The sequence below is a fragment of the Rosa rugosa genome, chromosome 3 (genome assembly GCF_958449725.1).
Source record: "Rosa rugosa chromosome 3, drRosRugo1.1, whole genome shotgun sequence".
NCBI classification, from domain to species: Eukaryota; Viridiplantae; Streptophyta; class Magnoliopsida; order Rosales; family Rosaceae; genus Rosa; species Rosa rugosa.
The window spans coordinates 4,212,989-4,233,518 of NC_084822.1; the positions used below are offsets into that span (position 1 = coordinate 4,212,989).

General features: G+C 39.8%; 3 protein-coding genes across 3 annotated transcripts; all 3 read left to right on the forward strand.

Annotated features, from left to right (window-relative positions):
• Positions 1-1,374: 1,374 nt before the first annotated feature.
• Positions 1,375-1,953, forward strand: LOC133737046 (putative fasciclin-like arabinogalactan protein 20). The gene has a single exon (XM_062164678.1). It carries the CDS (start codon positions 1,375-1,377, stop codon positions 1,951-1,953), a length of 579 nt encoding a protein of 192 aa, XP_062020662.1.
• Positions 1,954-3,896: 1,943 nt separating this feature from the next.
• Positions 3,897-4,626, forward strand: LOC133739696 (pathogenesis-related protein 1A-like). The gene has a single exon (XM_062167485.1). It carries the CDS (start codon positions 3,924-3,926, stop codon positions 4,413-4,415), a length of 492 nt encoding a protein of 163 aa, XP_062023469.1. The 5' UTR covers positions 3,897-3,923; the 3' UTR covers positions 4,416-4,626.
• Positions 4,627-17,662: 13,036 nt separating this feature from the next.
• LOC133738741 (basic form of pathogenesis-related protein 1-like) lies at positions 17,663-18,517 on the forward strand. The gene has a single exon (XM_062166330.1). It carries the CDS (start codon positions 17,728-17,730, stop codon positions 18,238-18,240), a length of 513 nt encoding a protein of 170 aa, XP_062022314.1. The 5' UTR covers positions 17,663-17,727; the 3' UTR covers positions 18,241-18,517.
• The last annotated feature ends 2,013 nt before the right edge of the window (positions 18,518-20,530 follow it).

Below are 20,530 nucleotides of genomic sequence, written 5' to 3' on the forward strand. Positions count from 1 at the left end.
AATATCGTAGACCAGCGAGCGAAGAATTTTAGGATATATCCCCAATAAAGTGAAGAAATATCTGTATTTATTTTTTTAATCATATTTTACAAATATTTCTTCACTTTATTGGGGATATATCCTATTATTCTTCACTTTATAAACCTATTATATTTTATAGATATTTTTTACAAATATATCCTAAAATTTTTCGCTTTATCGGAGATATATCACAAATATCGTAGACCAGCGAGCGACTTTTTAACCACCTAGAGTATTTTTTGTTTTTGTTTTTATAAACCTATTATAACTTGTGGTGTATAGGTTGAAGACAAAATTTATAAAAATAAAAAATAAAAAGATACACCTAGAGTATTTTTTTTTTTTTATAGACCTATTATAACTTGTGGTGGGTTGAAGACAAAAATAATAATAATAATAATAATAAGCGAAGAAACAGAAAAAAAAAAAAAAAAAAAAAAACGAAGAATAAAGAAAAAAAAAGAAGGAAAAAACATTTTTTTTTAAATATTTTTTATAATTTGGAGCTCAAAATTACCATTTTACCCCCTACGTGGGGCCCACATAACATATTTAACAGCCAATTTGGACGGAGGTCCAAAAATTGGACAAGGCTGATGAATTTGGAGAGTACAAGGGTGTTACTGATTAAATTGAAACTCGAGGGACTAACATGATGACGACCCCAGACCTCAGAGGGGTAAACTGAAATTAGTCATTTTGAATTAATACAGATATTTAGTTAATGGGCTAATTACTGTTTAGTACCCTGTGGTTTGGGTCGAAAATCAATTCAATCCCTCGACTTTCAATTTCATCAAAAACACCCCCACACTATCATTTCTCATCCAATAGGTCCATCCGTTATGATTCCGTCAATTTCAACCGTTTAGCTACTGACGTGGCGATCCAACTCAGCATAGGTGGGCCCACATAGAGGCGAATTTCCCAAACTGACCTTGGCCAGCCAAATATGGAAAAATCCAAAATAAATTCCAGATTTTGAGGTTGGGGAGACTCGAACCCCTCCCAACACACATGAAAATGAAAGCCCCAACCACCGGACCACTTGCATGGTATTGGTATATTTCAAACTAAAATAATATATATAGCGCACCTGTCCACAATTTCCCGCCAAAAGAAAAACCGCCCCTCTAAATTCACCTCCCCACTCCCATTTTCACTCTCACACACTCTGCATTGCATTCTGCAACCGCCTAAATCTTTCTTGAAGCTCCGTCAACGGCGTCGCCGTCGATCACCGCCGTCTCTCTCCTCCTCCTCCTCATTTCCCTCCTCTCTCTCTCCTCCGCTCTCCCCTCCCACAACATCCTCAACGCCGCTGAAGTCCTCTCCGATTCCGGCTACCTCTCTATGGATCTCACTCTCGAGGCCGTCTCTCAGTCCCTAGTCCCCAAGTCGCCGTCGCTCACCATCTTCGCTCCTCCGGACTCCGCCTTCAAGAGAGCCGGCCAGCCCTCCCTCTCTCTCCTCCAATTCCACTCCGCCCCTCTCGCTCTCCCCCTCCAAACCCTAAAATCGCTCCCCACCGGCACCAAGATCCCGACTCTCCTCTCTGGCAGCTCCCTTTTTGTCACCTCACCTCCTTCGGGCACCAGAATTTCTCTCAACGGCGTCAGGGTCACAACCGCCGCCTCGCGGATCTACGACGACGGGTTCCTGATCGTTCTCGAAGTCGAGGACTTCTTCGACCCGAACTTCCATGCTCCCGCCCGGACCCGAATTCCTGTCCCGGATCAGATGTGCGAGTCGCCTTCGTCGAACGGTACAAGCTCGATTGGGTTTCTGGCAGCTTCTTGGTTTGAAGGAGACAGAGGCGTGATGAGGTCCAATGGATACAGAGTGATGGCTTCATTTCTTGATCTACAGCTCATGGGGTTCAAGAATCCTCTGAGTTCGTTGATCGTTATACAGCTGTATATATTATTTTAGTTTGAAATATACCAATACCATGCAAGTGATCCAGTGGTTGGGGCTTTCATTTTCATGTGTGTTGGCAGGGGTTCGAGTCTCCCCAACCTCAAAATCTGAAATTTATTTTGGATTTTTCCATATTTGGCTGGCCAGGGTCAATTTGGGAAATTCGCCTCCATATGGGGCCCACCTATGCTGAGTTGGATCGCCACGTCAGCAGCTAAACGGTTGAAATTGACGGAATCATAACGGATGGACCTATTGGATGAGAAATGATAGTGTGGGGGTGTTTTTGATGAAATTGAAAGTCGAGGGACTGAATTGATGTTCGACCCAAACCACAGGGTACTAAACAGTAATTAGCCCTTAGTTAATTAAGCATTCTTTAATAAAACACAAAGTGGAACTTACTTTCTACCTTTGACTCTCACAAGAGAGATTTTTTTGCGGCAGGTAGCTCCGGCGGGTGGTTACGCTGTACATTCAATAGAGAAGGGTGTTCTTCCACCTCTCTATTGTTTATCCTATGGTGGTGAGGGCAGGCTTGCTCGACGGTGCTCCTTGTTCATAGGTTGTTGCCTATTTTTCTTTGCTATTGTCGTTGTGTGTGATGGCAATACAAGTATTTCTGTGGTAGATCGGAGTTTGGATCACATTTGGCTTGACGTGGTTAAGATTTCTTAGGTGGAGATGGATATATACTAGGGCAGGAGTCGGTGTTAGGGCCCTTGCTTGGTTTATAGAGCCCGATTTTACGCTCTGTGGTGGTGGACATAATGATGTCAGTAGCGGTGGGAGGCACCTCTTTCATCCTTCGACTGGGGGTGGCGATGGCCACTGGCCGTGTAAAGGCTTGTGGGTTCTAGCTCTCTCCTTCCCCTTGTTGTCGAGGTGAGTGGCGGCGGTGCGTTTTTATCTGGTTAATGATCCGAGCAATATGGCTGTTGTTTTGCCTCTAGATATTGGTAGAATGGCTGACCTAGTTGCTACCGATGACATTGTTGACCATGGCGGGGGCAGCAAAGAATTTGGCGACGGTGGTGGCTGTGAGGTAGCAAAGTAGCTGCCTGCTGTGGTTTATTCAAGGCGTCTATTATGGTGTGATGCTTATGGTGCCAGAGTTGGCATACATGTTGATCAGTGTCCCCAACAAGAATTGGCCTTGTCTTTTGACAACAACAACTGCGACAGGCGTGGACCAACATGGACATCAGCGTGCATGGCAGCAAGGACATCAACGATGGCAGCTCAATGTGTCAATAGAGAAGTTTTTTGCAAGGTTTTCTCAAAGTTTGTGTTGTTGGGTTCTATTTGTGTATTGGGCTTAATATGGGCCGATTCGAATCGGATCCATATGGATTCAAGGTTTTTATTTTTTATTGTTGGGCCTTCATCTTGTATTATAAAAAGATGCCGGGTCTAATTTTTTATTTTTTCTGCTTGATTAGAAAAGATCGCAAAGAAAATAGGGACCTAGCTTGTTCATTTAGTCTTCTTTTGAGCTCTATTTTTCTTTGTTGTGGATGTAATCTTGAAAGGTAGGTGTGTTAGGCAGTTTACTGTGTTATGGGTGGGTTTTGTAGTGTGCTCTATGTAACAACTCTTTTTTACGACTCTTAGGGTGTGTGTCGTTATTGTATTGCTTGTTGAACTAGCATTATGCATGACCTTTTCAACTTAAAAATCAATAAAATTATTGTCATTTCATTGAAAAATGATTCCTTAATTTCTGTTTCCACTAATATCCGACCAAAACGGAAATTCACTAATTTAAGTTCCTAGTTTTCCCTGCTTCACCTATTTTTGAATCAAATTTTTCAGGACTAAGCGCATTCTTCGTATAAATGGTGAAACTTATCCATTAATTTGTATGATTCCACACCGTCATTTGTGCGACAAAAAAAAATTCCAATTAACAGATAAATAATATCCTTTGTCTCTATAAATATGAACAATATTGTATCTTTTGAACATAACATCAACCAAAAATGGAATTCACTAAGCTCGTTTTCCTAGGCATGTGTTGCATTGCCTTAATCTCAATTCATATTTCTCTGGCCAATGCTGATCCATTGGCTGATGAATTCGTCGAAGCACACAACAAATATCGTGCAGTGGAAAATGTTCCTCCGCTTTCATGGGACGAAACAGTCGCAGATTATGCTAGAAATTATGCCAATTCAAAAGCTGAGACTTGTGAAATGGTGCATTCGCATGGACAATATGGTGAATGCTTAGCCATGGGTAATTACGACGTTTCACCTTCAAAGGCGGTGGAGTTGTGGGCGGATGAGAAACAATACTATGACCATGCCTCCAATACATGTGCCGAAGGCCAGGTGTGCGGCCACTACACTCAGGTGGTCTGGGCAAAATCAACCCACATTGGGTGTGCCAAGGTTCGTTGCCAGAATGGAGGTACTTTTATAACATGCAACTATGATCCTCCTGGTAACTATGTTGGCGAAAAACCTTTTTAGATGTTCACCTGGGAGAGGAGTCCGGCTCCTGCTTAAAACCACATATATAAATGAATATTTATTTTTCTGCTAATTTTGAATTTTGATTTTAGAATAGAAAGGAGAGGACACATTTGTTATTATTATTAAACCTCCTATAATTTACGTTAATAATGTAATCTGTATTGATTGATTCTGAAAAAAAAAAAATAAAAAAAATATTTGACTTGTATATGATGTTTTACTAGTTATGATGTTCCCTATATACCAATCGATCAATTCATTAATTACTTTATTGGATTAGTTCCTATTTACCTACCTGAATTTTCATTCATTCTTCATGTTAGTCCTTGAACTTCCAATTTCATCAACACCCCTAAACTCCCAATTTTTATCAGCCGTGTCTAATTTCTTGAGGTCTGTCCAAATTAGACGTTAAATCTGATGTTAGGGTCTATTGTAAGGGCCAAAATGGTCATTTCAAGAGAAAAAAAAAATCAAAACAAAAAATACCCACTTTAGGGCTAATAGGATGTTGTTTGGCCTGTGCTCCATATCCCCATCCTCTCCTTCGCAGTCCAACTCCATTAAACTTTTTTTTTTTTTTTTATTCCTTCAGATTCTAAGTACCCAAACACCACCACCACCATTTCCACCACCACCTCCGAACCATGATCTGGGTCCACCGCAGCCACCTTGGTCGTCTAATACGAGCCGTCCATTCCCCTCCATGAAGAGGTCGGGTGGGTTGGTGTTGCATCTGCTTGTCCTAAATCTCCGCCAAGGTCTTATTTGCATGCCTGAGATTGTAGAAATGGACATTCATGATCCTGTCATAGGACCTCTCTATCGGGACCCACCTCACCTGCTAGAAAGCCTCTAACTCCCTCTGAATCATCACCTCGCTGACATCACACGACACCGGCCTCAGCAGCACCTCCTGAGTCGGCCCCACGCCCAGAGGCAGGATCGGGGCGTGCACTTGGGTAGGGATAGTAAACTTAGTTGGTAGAGGTGGTGGTGGTGGTGGGTTGAAAAGGGGTATCGGGTTTCGGTTTCTGGGCTTGAACTCCTCGGCTCTCAGATCCAGGCCACCCGGAAACGAAACCGGTTTCAGCCATCTGGGGTTGGGGTTTTGGCTGGAAAACTAGGTCAGGGGAGTAGAAATATGGTGAACAGGTAACAAGTGGTTTTCTGGTGTAGTAATAAAACCACTGGGTATTAGTTGGGTCTTCCAGCGGTGGTCAAATTTCCCACTTATCTTCCCGAGTAAACAGTACACCTCTCCAGCTCTCTCTCTCTCTCTCAAAATTGGTCTGAGTTTTCAAGTTTTGAGCTACAGTAGAAAAAGCACATATTGGTTTTTGATACCCATGTCAGTGTTGTTAGAGAGAAACTAGAAGAAAACCCAAGAAATCTATTAAATTTCATAGATCTATAGTTTGTTAAAACGGGTTGAATGATGGTTCTTTTCTCTGGGTATTGACGGTGTACCAGACAAATGGTTTGAATAGAGAGAGAGAGAGAGATGAAGGCGAGCAGAGGCCGAATGGCGTCGTATTATCCCTTAAAGTGGGTATTTTTTATTAGCATTTTTTTCTTCTTGAAATGACCATTTTAGCCCTTACTGTGGACTCGAACGTCAAATTTAACGTTCAATTTGAATAGAGCTCAAGAAATTGAACACGGCTGATGAAAATTGGGAATTCAGGGGTGTTGTTCATAAAATTAGAAATTCAGGGACGTTATGCATGAAGAATGAGTGAAAGTTTAGTTAGGTAAACAGGAATTAATCCTACTTTCTTTAAGGTTACATGAACTAAAATAAAGTACTATTCAAGTTTATTCTTGCATATTAACCAATGAATTTGAATATCTCTGATGGTTAACAAGAGCTAGAAAGAGGCACACCACTACTAGCTAAACACATTCGAACTATAATCATAGGTGGAGGATAAATTCTTATTAAGTTTTTGACTACATCGATGATTAACTTTGAGTCTCATTCAACAATGACGTTTTGGCATCCTCTATCCTTGGCTAAAATGGGACTATTTCTTAAAACAGTTGCTTCAGCAATCGGCACTGATGCACTTCCATTTTTTTTTTTTTTGTTATTGGAATGAGAAGATTTCCATCAGAAACTCAAATAACAACTCCACATGCAGAAATCCAGAATAGTATGTTATTAGTAACTGAAGCATCAAAATTGATGTTAGACAACATTGCTTGGGGGAGGCTGCTACTTAATGGTACGTGGCTTGGAGGTTTTGAGCAAGAACCTCCCTAATTGCTAAATTAAGCCACCATGGAGACTACTTCAAATTGTTGAAGACATCAGAAGCATTGCAAGAGCTTTTAATTCAGCCAGTTTAAAGCATATTCTTAGATAAGCTAATTTTGTGGCTGCTTCTTTTGCCAACCTTTGCCATGGAACCACTAAAGAGAAAATTTGGGAGAATTATTTTCCTTTTCAAAATTTGGAAAAACTATGGTCATTTTACTAGATGTGTTCGAGTTCAATTTGTGGTCATAAGAGTCGGCTGAAGTAAATTTTATTCTGCCCAGGGGTAAACCATTGTAGGTGATGCATTTATTCTTTTAGGAGTAATTTAATTTGTTCCTTTTGCTAATGTTTTGTGATCAATCTTCTACTGTGCCTGGAAAAACACTAAGTTAATTGGGTGCCGGATCTTCCTTCTTCCCCTTTCTGCCCGGAAAAACACTCTCTCCACACTCCGGTGTCATCACTAATTGATTGGAACTGGAAGGCTTGGGACCTTTCCACTATTATTACTGATCTGTCTCCTCAAATCAGTACCAAAATTAGGACTATCAAACTTGTGCATTCGGATATTCAAGAAAAACTTGTATGGCCTTTCTCTAAGGATGGGATTTATACAGTGAAATCGGGTTACCACTTTCGGATGTCCCGTTTTTGCAAGTCTTCATCTATACATCCTCATCATTCCCACTCCCCATCTCTCTCAACTTGGACATGGATCTTTGGTATTCATACTCTCCCAAAAATCCGGCTGTTCCTATGTAACCAGAATCGTTGAATTACCAAATAAATTGAGATAATTATTGAACAATGATAAAGACTTGTAACTAATTAAAAAAATTACAAAGGCTTTTTGAAGCCTAATATATCATGCTTAACTAGTTTTCATGCCTTATAGTTGCTGGCGTTTTAGCTAAGGTTGTAGAACTAAATTTCTCTTATATGTCGTTTCACAAACTTATTCGTTTAGTTCACATGATGGCTTTCTATCTCTCATTTCTTGAGCTTGTTACATTGATCGATGACAAAGACTTTTGTCTAATTTTTTTATCAGAGCCGGCCTTGAGGGCTGCAGCCTGAGGCCGCCACCTCAGGCCTCCGACAGTTTTTATTTTATATATATATATTGTAGTTCAGTACGACCTTATATATATTCTTTGCCGTCACATTAAGTGGTTGTTGCTCTAGAGCAGCGGTAAGTGTGCATCGTGGCCTTCTAAGCCATCCAAGTTCGAAGCAAAACAGTTCTCCTTTTCTTTTTAAGGTTTCTTTTGTATTAAGTACCCTTTTTTTTATTTTCTTTTTCTCATTGCTACAAAATAGTTTCATTTTATATTCTCTCAATTTTTTTTTTCTGGTTTCTTTTGGGAACAATTCTTAGATTCACCCCTAGAGTGAACAAGCATATTCACCCCCATTGTCGATTAACATACTTTTACTTAATAAATTTATAATCTAACGGTCCATATCTTAAATAAGCCTTTAAAGATCATCTCTGTAAAAAATCAATCGAATAAGAAATCGTTTAATTATCTAATTGAATCAAACAAACGGATGGTTCTAACAAGTAACAACACTTGCTACTATTATGATGAACCGTCCATGTATTTCATAGAAATGAATAACTAAAAGGTCTTCAATTTGATTGGTTTTTTTTTTTTTTTTGAAAAGCAATTTGATTGGTTTTTCACATAGCTAATCTTTGTATTATGTTATTTAACATGAATGGTCGGATTAGAAAATTATAAAGTTATTATGTCTTAATCGACAATGGGGGTGAATATGCTCGTTTACCCTAGAGGTGAACCTAAGAATTGTTCTTCTTTTGGTATTAAACACTCTTTTTTTTTCATTTCTGGTTTTCTACTAATGTCCTTTCTAATTTAGGAATAAAATATAGATGTTTTTTTTTGTTCCTTTTTTTTCATTGCTACTACTCTACTAGTGTATTTAAGTTTCAATTTATTATAGGAAAAAAATTCGTATGAATGTTTGCCTCAGGCCTCCAAAATGTCAGGACCGGCCCTACTTTTTATATCTCTTGCATTATAGTTTTGTTCTTGTAAAATTCACCAAGTAATTCTGAATGCATTTTTTTTTTGCTTCTTCAAAAGCTAGCTTTCTGTTAATGTTTGTGACCGAGAGGTCTAATTAACGTAAGAGAGAGAGAGAGACACACGAGAAGTATAGTGGTTCGTTTCCCGCTTTAGCAGGAAACTACGTCCACTTGAATGTTGTAGTATGTGTGTTTGGGATTACAAAGTGTATAATGGAGTGTGTTGAGTTGTGGGAGGAGGCATTCCTTTTATAGGTGAAGGAATGCTCTTCCTTTACATGGTTTCCGATGTGGGACTCAAATATCACTATTCTAGTATAGAAAAGCTATGTTGTGAGGGCATGTTGGCAAGGCCGGAAAGGTGGCTTCCCGGCGACGTATTTGCCACTTCCGGATACCGTAGCGTAGCTTGAACATAGGGCTACAAGATGCAAGTAGTGGTTGGATCCCACGAGGGTGTTGTTTATGCTTGGTGAGGTAGCAAACTAGCCTTGCTAGTAGAGGTATCTACAAGTCCCCGAAGTCCCCGACTAAGAGGAGCTTCTTGGTTGGGGAGTTATAATCATGAAGTCATCAAGCATAAACAATGTCCGTGAGGTGCCTAGCCCCTACAAGTCCCCGAACTCCTTAAGCAAGAAGGGACTCGTCTAACCTGCACAATGAGACGAAAAACGCGCGTATGTAGAATGCTTTGTTGTATTGGTTATCGCTCGTATTAATGGAATGCGAAAAGAATTCGATTTGTTGCAAGCGACAAATGGTAGAAGAATTCAATATTCCATTAATGTGTATGAACATGTAAAATATTGGTATTTGTATATGTGGATCTTATGGCCATATAACACGTACAATAGATAGTGGCAAGTGTAATGGGTGTCCAAAGAAAATTGTAGGAGTAGTCCCGGTGACATAGTATGAAGCGTTTGTAGTCCCGGTGACATAGTATGAAGCGTTTGTGAACTTGGGGCTGAAGTAAAGCATGTTGGACATGATCAAGCAAGTTGGGTGTAGTTGAGTGTGTAGGCGCTGTGCGTGCATGCGGGGCGTGGCCCAAGCGCAAGTCATGGCCATACTCTATACCCAAGCGAGTCGTAACCCGAGCAAGTCGTTTATCTGAGCATGTTTAATTAAGTCGTAAGTGTCACAAACTTCTAGATGCATGTCACATGAAAGTGAATTTAAGCATGTATGTGTGTAGCATGTACTTGTAGTAAAGTTGCTAATAACATTTTGTAGGCATGCTTAAGGGTCATGGAGACATGTATAGACATGGCAATAGCTCTAATTGCAAGAGCGGAAGAGATAAGATATAACAACTTATCTAATGCCAATTTGGAGGCTAGCGGAGTTGGCCGAGCATGACGGTCCAATGCTCCGGCGAAGCATCTTAATAGGGGGTTGATGATCGAAGAATGGCCATGGGTGCCCAGCGAAGCTTTCTGGGTGTCCAGAGTAAATAACCGCCCAAATTTTTTTTATTTTATTTTTTTTGAAGTTGGCGTTGACCATTTTTGGTGAGTAAGGCCAGCGTTGACTTTTGAGTTGGGCGTTGACCAACCTTTAGTTGGCGGAGGACCTCATCTTGACCTGGAATTAAGCAATGAGCCCAAGTTGCACTTGATTCAAAATTTTGCTTTTTGTTTTACCGCTAAGATGGGTAGCGGAGGATGTAAGGCTTGATTGAGAATACAAGGCAAGGAAGGTCGAGTGCTTCTAGCGCCAATGTTAACGTTAGTGATCCGTGGGATCTCTAGTTAGCTTTAGAGAGAGAGAGAGAGAGAATGACACAAGAAGTATAGTGGTTCGTTTCCCGCCTTAGCGGGAAACTACGTCCACTTGAATGTTTAACTATGCCCAAGAGGATTACATGAGATGTAATGGAGTGTGTTGAGTTGTGGGAGGAGGCATTCCTTTTATAGGTGAAGGAATGCTCTTCCTTTACATGGTTTCCGATGTGGGACTCAAATATCACTATTCTAGTATAGAAAAGCTATGTTGTGAGGGCATGTTGGCAAGGCCGGAAAGGTGGCTTCCCAACGACGTATTTGCCACTTCCGGATACCGTAGCGTAGCTTGAACATAGGGCTACAAGATGCAAGTAGTGGTTGGATCCCACGAGGGTGTTGTTTATGCTTGGTGAGGTAGCAAACTAGCCTTGCTAGTAGAGGTATCTACACTTTCATAAAAAACAAATGAGAGAAGTGTGAAATGAGATTTGAAAATGGAAATGAATAACAAAAATTAATGGGTCCTTGACCCAAAGCACCAAAATAAACAAAAATTATCTCACTTACCCCAGCAATAGATTCTTGTTCCCACATACATAATTTAATATCAAATGACCATTTTGCCTGTACTTAATTAAGAAAATACAACATGCCACTCGGATGCAGATCAATTTCTCTCCTCTCTCTCTCTCTGATCTTTGATCTCCGATCTCCACCTCCGGAACAGAGATGGCGTCCATGCCTGAAGACGAGGACAACACCCTCTCTCAACCTCACTGCCCGCTTCCCTCCGGGAACCTTTGAAGTCATCCACGCTGACAAAACGTAGGTCTCCGGCAGATTCTCTCTCCTCTCTCTGGAATGCCCCTAGCCCTCCTCCAATGAACTCGATCAGGGTCTCTCCGACGCGGCCTTCTCCACTTCTCATTCCGGCAATTGTGATAGCGGTGGGCCAAGTACAAGCTCGAAGTCATGCAGCTTTGGTACGCAGCAAAAGTCGGTCGCGGGTCTGCAACCGAAAAGAATGGAGGAGAGGTTGTGGGTGCCCAAATAATTTTTTATTTTTTTTGGTAAAATGGGGGCAGAAAGCCTAGACGGAAAGAAAAAAGAAAAAGTCAAGTTTTATCGGGGTGCAATTGTAATACCCCGAAAATTCGTTATTAATTTCTTGGAATTAATAAAGTGTTCGTTAGTACAATTTCGTGGTTCGAGGATAGAGCGAAATTGTTTCGGACGATTAATTTTTCGAAATACACGTTTTAGGGGGGTTACGAAGTTTGACTTTTCATACGTTTGGATTCTGCGGAAATTTCCCGTACGAATGTTGTAGAGCGTGTCGATACGAGATCGTGGACGTGCGGAAAGCGAAAATCGGAGTTTGTATGACGGAGTTATGGCTTTCGGAAAACGTTTCCATTTTGGTTAAATAGGAAAAATCAGAAAAAAAATCAGAAAATCCCAGAATTTCCAAAAACGGAAACTCTTTCTCTCTCTTCGGTCCCGAGCCTGTGTGCAGCCTCCACCTTCACCGGCGTCGATCTCCCTCGTTCGGCCACCATAGGAGGAGATATTTGGGGGTTTTGCTCGCCTTGATCTCGTCTACAAGTTTGTAGAAGACATCAAAGAGAGATACCAGTTGTGCACGACGCAGTAAGGCCGGGAAGTTGGGCGACCGAGTTGCAAATCGCCTTGGTTAGAGTTGAAGATTCCGGCCAACATAGGTGGAATTTCTTGAGGGGTTTTGTTGCCCAGAGGCTAGGGAAGGATTCTCCCAAGGTAGCTTGCAACGATTTCACCTGTGCAGATTGAATTTGGAAGATTTCAAAACTAGGGTTCTTCGGGTTTCAAGCCTTGCGATGTAAAATTTGATCAATTGGCACATAATTTGACTTTGTTGTAGTTGAGAAAGTTGAAATTGGTGTTGTGAAGAAGATTTTTTTTTTAGGAAGTTTTGTCAAATTTTGACTTTGGGCAGGCGGCGGCGCCACCACTGTGGTGGTGGTTTCCGGCCACCTGAGGAACAGTTTCTATTTCTCTTTTCAATCTACACATCGATACGAACGTGTCGATGTATAATGCACAATTTTTGGAAATCGTATGAACAAGTTATGAATTTTCAAAGTTTTAGGGTTTTCAGTTCGATCGATGTTCGATCCGTGAGGATCCAACCGTCCGATCGACTTGTAATTCTGATATGTGGATCGTAGAACTGTTTCGATGACCTTGTGTGGTCACGGATGATGATCCAACCGTTGGATCGTTGTTGAAGTGTGTTATTGAATCGGTTTCTAAGTTAAGGTCGTATTTGTTTAGGTGATTGACGGATTTGATTGGCGAACGATTTGTGAATCATTATTTTTGAGCTGTTACGAAGACGCAGCTGGATTTAGAGGTGAGTAAATCTCACGTGATTCATTTACGAACCGAGTTACATTATTATTCAGTTTAATTGATAAATTGTGAAATCGTTTTCGTAAATGAAGATTTGTTTTCAAATGATATGAACTTGATCGACTACGGTTCATAGGACTGCGGTTCACAGGTATGGTAAAATGAGTTTTCAAGTATAAAAATGAATTTCTCGGTTTTCGGTGCGTGCGAACTATAGTTGGTATTAGTAGTCATTCCTGAGTGGACGACTACGTATATATATATTTACGTGAAATATATATCTGGATGGTGTGGCATTGTGATATGTAGATTGTTGAATTGAACATTTACTTATGTCGGAAATATATATGTATTTGGTAGAATTGTTGTGATGCAAACAATATTTGTGAGTGAGTTCATATATTATTTTGGGGTATGACTTTTCGGAAAACAATATGTTGTGGGAAATGGTATTTCTATTGTTTTGAAAAGTGTTTGAAGATGTGGGAGTCACAGGTTGTGATTTCTCCTTTTGGTGATTTCAGTAACGTTTTGGGTCCAGTGTGACTCGTTTCAATGTTTTGATCTAAGGGTCAGGTTTACCTAAGGATCCGGGGTCGCAGGTTGTGACCTCAGGCAATATATCGTAAGGCTGAACCTCGGCCGAGGTGACAGGTTACGATATATTCAGTTAGAGCTCTAGTCTGTCTGTCAACGTGTCCAGGTTGGACCGGATTTTCATATTGATTTGTTAGGTTAACATTTCCTATGATTTTGTCACGGGGTGACTTGTAATTGTCCTTTTGGTAAAAGGTGTTGAGTTTTGGAAGGGTTCATTAGCGTGAGTTGTTGATTTCTTTAACTAATTTCCTTTTTCATTTTTATTGTTTGGTTTCTTTATTTCTCATTCTTTTCCACTTCTATTGTTGAATTTTATGTAGTCTCCTGAACTAAACCATATGCAGGGATTACTATTATTTCTATTTTGGATTGTGTGCTTTTGGGATAATCTCCTGAACTAAACTGTATGCAGGAGTTGCTATAATTTGAATTGTGTGACTTTGGTGATCTCCTAAACTAAATTTTCTATGCAGGGATTACTAATTTTTACCTAGTGTGATTGTATGTTTGGTTGTGTTTTGTGGAGTTAAATGTTGTTGCTTTAATTTATCTCACAAGCTGAGAAATTATAAGCATGCGTGACGTGAGTCATTTTAATTGAGTTTACTCATACGAGCTTAAAAAGCTTACCGAGTTTGTTGTTTCAACCCGGTGCACTGTTCCATGGTGTAGGGTTTATTGTGCAGGTTAGAATATCGATTAATCGTCATCGAAGCGGAGGTGTGCTTTCCGTGGTGTGGACGTAGAAGTGTATTGGTTTTATGAGTCGGTATTGACATTGTGAGCTCAGTTTGTTTTGTTTGCTTAATTTAAATGAAAAATTTTCTTAGTGTTTTATTGTGCTTGTGAAGTTTTCGCGTTTTGGATTTGAATTTATTTATTCAAAATTTGGGGCGTGACAGCAATTGAGGTCTATTTGGGGGCAATAAACCTTTTTGACGACCTCTTTGGGGACATCCGGCGAGATTTTCAGAAAAGTCCGTTTTGCGGCGTACGGTGACCGGATTCCAGCGGTCGATGATAGAAATCAGACGATCGGTTACTAGATTCCGGCGGCAGATGACCGGACTCCAGCGAAGTCTCCTATAGTTTCTCTCTCTCTCTCTTTCTCTCTCTCTCTGTAATAAAGGGGTGAAGGTAAAATAGTCTAAAAACAAAAAACAAAAAACTTAATGGGGTATTAGGGAAGACCTTCTTAAAGTGTTTTGGGTAAAGGATAATTAAAAAAATTTATTGAGGTAAGTGGGAAAAAAATCCCTAGAATATGGCTACATGGATAAAAACCCAAAATTAATATTGCATTTCTATTCTATTTTTTTTTTTAGGGAAATGGAATCAGGTTCCAATATATTACAACGTCACAGCGTCAAGCTAGAGGGTTTCAAGAAACCACTCATAATACAAGTACAAGCACAATAAAGACTGCGCAGAGCAGCCAAAATCTCCTAACCAAACTGCCTAAAGCAGCCAAATTATTACTAGCCAAAACTAGAAAAAAAAATTAGAAAAAGAAAATGCAACAAGTAAATTCACCCAACACCTATCCAACCCTAAATCAAAGCAACTGACATAACAAGCATTGACGCCTAAGACCTTCATGGTGTACATCGCCGCTCATTAAATCAGCACACATCAACAATCAAGGGCAGAATAGGAGATGAGCCGAGCCAAGCTCAATTATTGAAAGCAAAGCGAAAAAGCTACCACTCTCCCGAAAGCCTAAATAGGCCTGATCCAAATAAAGAAAGGGAAAAAGAGAATGGGCTTGCCTAGCCAGACCACTAGGAGTAGCCGGGGCAGGCGGAGGCCCATCTCTTACCCCACTCCTTCCCGGACCCCCCCGCATCAGGCTTTGAGAGAGCAACCGCCAATCACCAGTCTGGCGGCCGGCCGTGGACCTCCACCCTGGGCATGGTCAAGTCTGGACCCGGACCTGGATAAAAAAACCCCTACTCAGACAACGCACAGGCCGCCACCTCCTTGCCGCTGAGACACTCAACCTCGGAACACCGCACAAAAGTACAGAGCCCTGACACAACCCCCGCAGCCGAGAAGCCCCTGGTCTGCACCCTCAACCGCCACAGCCGAACCTGCCGCAGATCAGAGCCCTTGCCGTCTCAAGCTTTCCTGTTGAAACACCGATCTGGAAACAACTCCACAGACGAAACCAGAGGATTGCAACGCCGCTCCTTGCCCTCGCCTTCGTTGTCCCGTCGCCGCCCTGTCTGGGGACCGTGAGATCGCCGCTGCCAGTAATCGAAACCCTAGGTTTCGCAAGCGAGGTCGCTCCGAAATCCCCGGAGGCCTCCTTCTGTTTATGTTTGTATTTCTATTCTATTAAGATTTGGAGAGAGATAAAAATAAACTTTTTCTTAATACTTTGTTGTCTATAACAATCATTTTATATGAGGACACATAGGTCATTTAATAATAAAAAAAATAAAAGAGATCTAGTGAGCAGATTAAAAAGTCTTTATAGAAACTCTCTTAAGCTTAAAAAAAAAAAAAAAAAAAAAGTTAAACAACTATTAAATGATTATATGAACATTGTAAAGTGAAAAAAATGATAACAGACATCGCTTTCGGTCAGCTCTTTTCAACTCCATAATTGATCATTATAAAAATGTAGGAGAAATCCAGGTCTGGTTGCACAAAAGTGGCCTTGAATCACGTCCCAAATTTGCTCTCTTGCAAAGCAAGCATGTGATTTTGAATTACTACCAATCCAAAATCTGTCTCTTTGTTTGAAATAAGCTCCATACAATGCACATTGGCTACTAATTTTGTTACTTAATTTGTCTGAATCTCTTCTCCTATTTCCCATAAGATTACTATTATTCTTATAGCTATTGAAAATGAGGGAAATTTGTGTCTTTTCATGAAATATATATGGATGTACCATAACCCACATTCCGAATTTTTTAGATAATTATGCATTTATGCTGGAGTTACTCTTAATGATTTTTTTTGTTTTGTTTTTAATTTGTTTTTGGTATTTCCCTATGCGACTAGGTTTAGACGAGCTCTTTTTAAATTCTTAATTAAAAGATCTCCAAGATGGGCCAAAACCTCAAAGATATATGATGGCTTTAGACCATGTATGTTTAAAGGGAAAATTTAAAATAAAGGGGCCACTTTTGAATGATTGTCAATTTGAGAGACTTGCTTTAGTCCTGAAATCGATATATGGGAGATGAAAATACCTATAACAAAAATTATAATTCACTTTCAGCCAAAAAAAAATAATTATAATTCACTTCTTAAAGATTAAAATTGAATGTTTTTATACAAGGATGTTCATTTCCAAGAAAAAACACCATGTCCAATGTAATGTAACATCCATGCTTTAGTGTAAGTTTATTTTTGTTTTCTACCACAAGGTTCCAAAGATGAGCTACATATATAAAGAACAAATAAGCTCACCGAGGATCACATATAATTCCAGACCTTTAAAATGTAGTGCCAAACAAATTTGTCTTCGACATGGTCAATTGGGTCACTCATTTAACCGGGTTAAGTTACTACAAGCATTTGATGTTGCTTAAATGCATGATTTATTCGGTGGTGGATAGTGACATGAATCCACATGCCTTTGTACTATTAGTGGCGTGACTTGTTAGGATCCTTCACTTGGATTTCTTCAAACTTCTCTTTGAATCTTTGGCATACTTTTCGTTTGCAAAATTACAAAAGTAATGTTAGGGACGGCCGTGAATATAGTACTATTACACTCGTATTGGGACCTAATATTATCTTAATCTTTAGTTCTTTAACTATGCTACATTATCACTGGACTTGAAAATCCTAAGCTTTAGAAAGAAAGAACAAATGACATGGGCTTATGAAGCAGAAAAATATGTGGCAACCATACTCTGCACTAGTACCTTCCAAACCAACAAAGAAACGGATCGGAACAATCAGGACCGGACATTTTGAACACAGAACTTCTTTGCAACCCGGACATTTCCAAACCAGTAAAGATTACGACTCGATCCCAAAAACTAGATTTTGGAGGTAAGTTGTAAGTTGACACATCTTATCATGAAATGTCTGGCATTTTCTCCAAATGGACACAAAAGTCCAACAATCCCCTTACATTATGCATGTTATTGCTCCCATTTCATTCCCACCACATTGGTTTTAAAATCATTTTAAGACCATCTTAACTAACAACTGCTCCAAGATTCTCCTTATAAATACCACCTTCCCCATGTTCCATTTCTATCAAGCACCACCTCCCAAACCATCTATCTGGCTCTTGCAGAAAGACAAAGCATGGGGCTGATCACAAAACTTTTAGTAGCCACATGCTCCCTAGCTTTCATCCTAGCATCTCATGCTGCCCTAGCTCGTAAGGTCGGCAAGGGGATCGACGACCCTAGTGGTCACCAAGGCTTTGTTGACGAGCACAATGCTGCTAGAGCGGCGGTTGGTGTTGGTCCAATCACTTGGAACTACACCATAGCTGCCTACGCTCAACACTACGCCAACACTCGAATCCACGGCTGCGACATGGTGCATTCCGAGGGGCCTTACGGCGAGAACTTGGCCGAGGGCTACGGTGAGATGACTGGCGCTCAAGCAGTGAAGTTTTGGGTGACTGAGAAGCCCAACTACGACTACACCTCCAACAAGTGTGTTGGGGATGAATGCGGGCATTATACTCAGGTGGTTTGGCGCAATTCGGTTCATCTGGGATGTGCAAGAGCCAAGTGCACCAATGGGTGGGTGTTTGTGATCTGCAGCTATGATCCTCCTGGGAACTATGAGGATGAACGTCCCTACTAGACAGTGATCATCGATAATAATGGTGTGGAGTATAATTCAGTAGTGGCATCTCCGTGATTTGTGGTTGGATCCAAACAGATAGGGGTTGGAGAGTTAAAGCATATGTACTCAATAACAAAGGGGGAATTTCACGTGATGGTGGGTCTGGTCTATATATATATATATATATATATATATATATATATAGAAGCTAATGCGGTGAACTATTATCTGTAGCATTGTAACCAAAAAAAAAAAACTATTATCTGTAGCATTACTATATCATGGTTAATTTTAGGAGAGTTAAATTTGCACTCATCTTTTTATAAACTACACTTCCTTATCCAAGTAGTTAACTGAAAATTCCCAAATGACCCTCACTTTCTATCTAACTGACATGTTTTATTTTTTTGGTCGGTAAAATGAAATTTCATTAAGTAAAAAAATTACATTAAAACGCCTAGTAAAAAGAGATCAGTTGTGACTGGTTTATATCCTTAATTATTAGTTGACCTGATGAAGTACATAACCCAATCTCAATTAATCTTGATTTAGTAGGCATTCTAAAATAAATGATACAAAACCTAATAAAAAGGCCCAAAAGAAAATGAAGTACACAAAACTCAGAGCCCAAACAAACCCAACAAACAGTAGGAGGCCAACTGAAATATAAAAAAATAAGAGAAAACCCTAATTCTAAACTTCTCATCATCTTTAGCCGCCAGAAATCCAGCGCCACTAACGTTCACCATGGCTGTCGTAGCTGAATTTGTACATGAAACTCCAAAATTGTAGCTTGTAAAGAGACCCCTGAAGGAATGGATGGATTTCAAAACTTTTTAATTAGTGCGGAATTAGTTTAACCATTAAACTACTAACTAAACATAAAATCCATTCCTTTAACCCATGATCTTGGCTTATTGTGATATGTATATAAACATAGCATGCATAGTAAGGAAGAACAAAGAGGGAGTTTATGTTCTACTCACCCTTGGAGCGTGATTTTAATCCGATCCAAGTGAACCACCAAAGTTCATCTCCTTGATCTCTCCTTGTGTGTGTTTCCTCCACCTTGAAGCACCTTGGATTAAGAACTCCTTCTTGTACTCCTTCTTGTGCTTGTAATCTTCTCTTTGATGTAACAAGTAAAGCCACAAAAGGATATGGCCTCTAAGGATCTTCACCAAGTGAATCAAGAGATGAAGAAAGATGAAAGAAAAGAAGAAATTATGCAAGTGTTCTTCTTTCCTTTAATTTTGTAATGGACCAAGAAAGAACTCTTTCTCTCTCTCTATCTCAAATCTGAAAATAATAGTGTGGAGACACACTTATTCTCTTTGTCCATGCTTTCACTTTTATATAATAGGAAATAACTCCAATTACTAAAAGAAAATATTGACTTTCATAAAGCCAATATTTTGGCTGGTCCATACTTGTTATTGGGCAAGAAAAATGTGTCTTGGGCTTTCATTTAAATCTCATTTAGTGAAGCCCAAGTCCACACGAAAAGCCCGACAATCGTTTAGGCCCAATAGGTTTGGTTTTACCCGAAAAACCTAATTATGTCCAAATAATAAATCTAATTAATTATTTGGTCATAACCAACTCTTGTTTAATCTTCTTCATATACAATCTCAAGGATCCACTTATATGGTGTGCGATCTCTTAGGTTCTAATTAACAAGGCAGTGAAGTTTATAGAAACCATTCTATTTTGTTTACGAATCAAAAACTCCATTTTTGATTCTCCCTTGTTATTAGGATTATAAATGTTTATTAATCCTCGGGGACTTCACAAGTCATGAGTGACGTCTTGCAACATATCATGACTACCCTAGTTAATGTAGAATGACAAAGAACCTATTCAATTGGAATTACAATACAATACGGTCCTTCTCTAACACTATGTTCTAAATCACATCATCGGGGTATGGAATTGATATGTCAATCCCCTAATGTGATTTTCATTCTTATGTGATTCTTAGAATGTGATTAAAAACTCCTTTTTAATCTCATTCAATGCTTTGGCCAAAGACTCATTGAATCACATCTTTGAACATACACCTTATTTACTTAAGGATAGAGATTCCTTATTGTACACTCACATGTCTCCATGACCGAATTGATTATACCAATGAATGCATCTATTATATCCATTAAGGGACACAATGTTATTGCATCATCAAGAGATAATCCATTCACTCATAAGACAACTATGGTGTCTCAGGTCAAAGGACTAATTTGTATTATTGCAATTTAGAGTTCAAGTTTGACATGTAAGTAAGACTCCATACAAGAACTCTAATGATCGC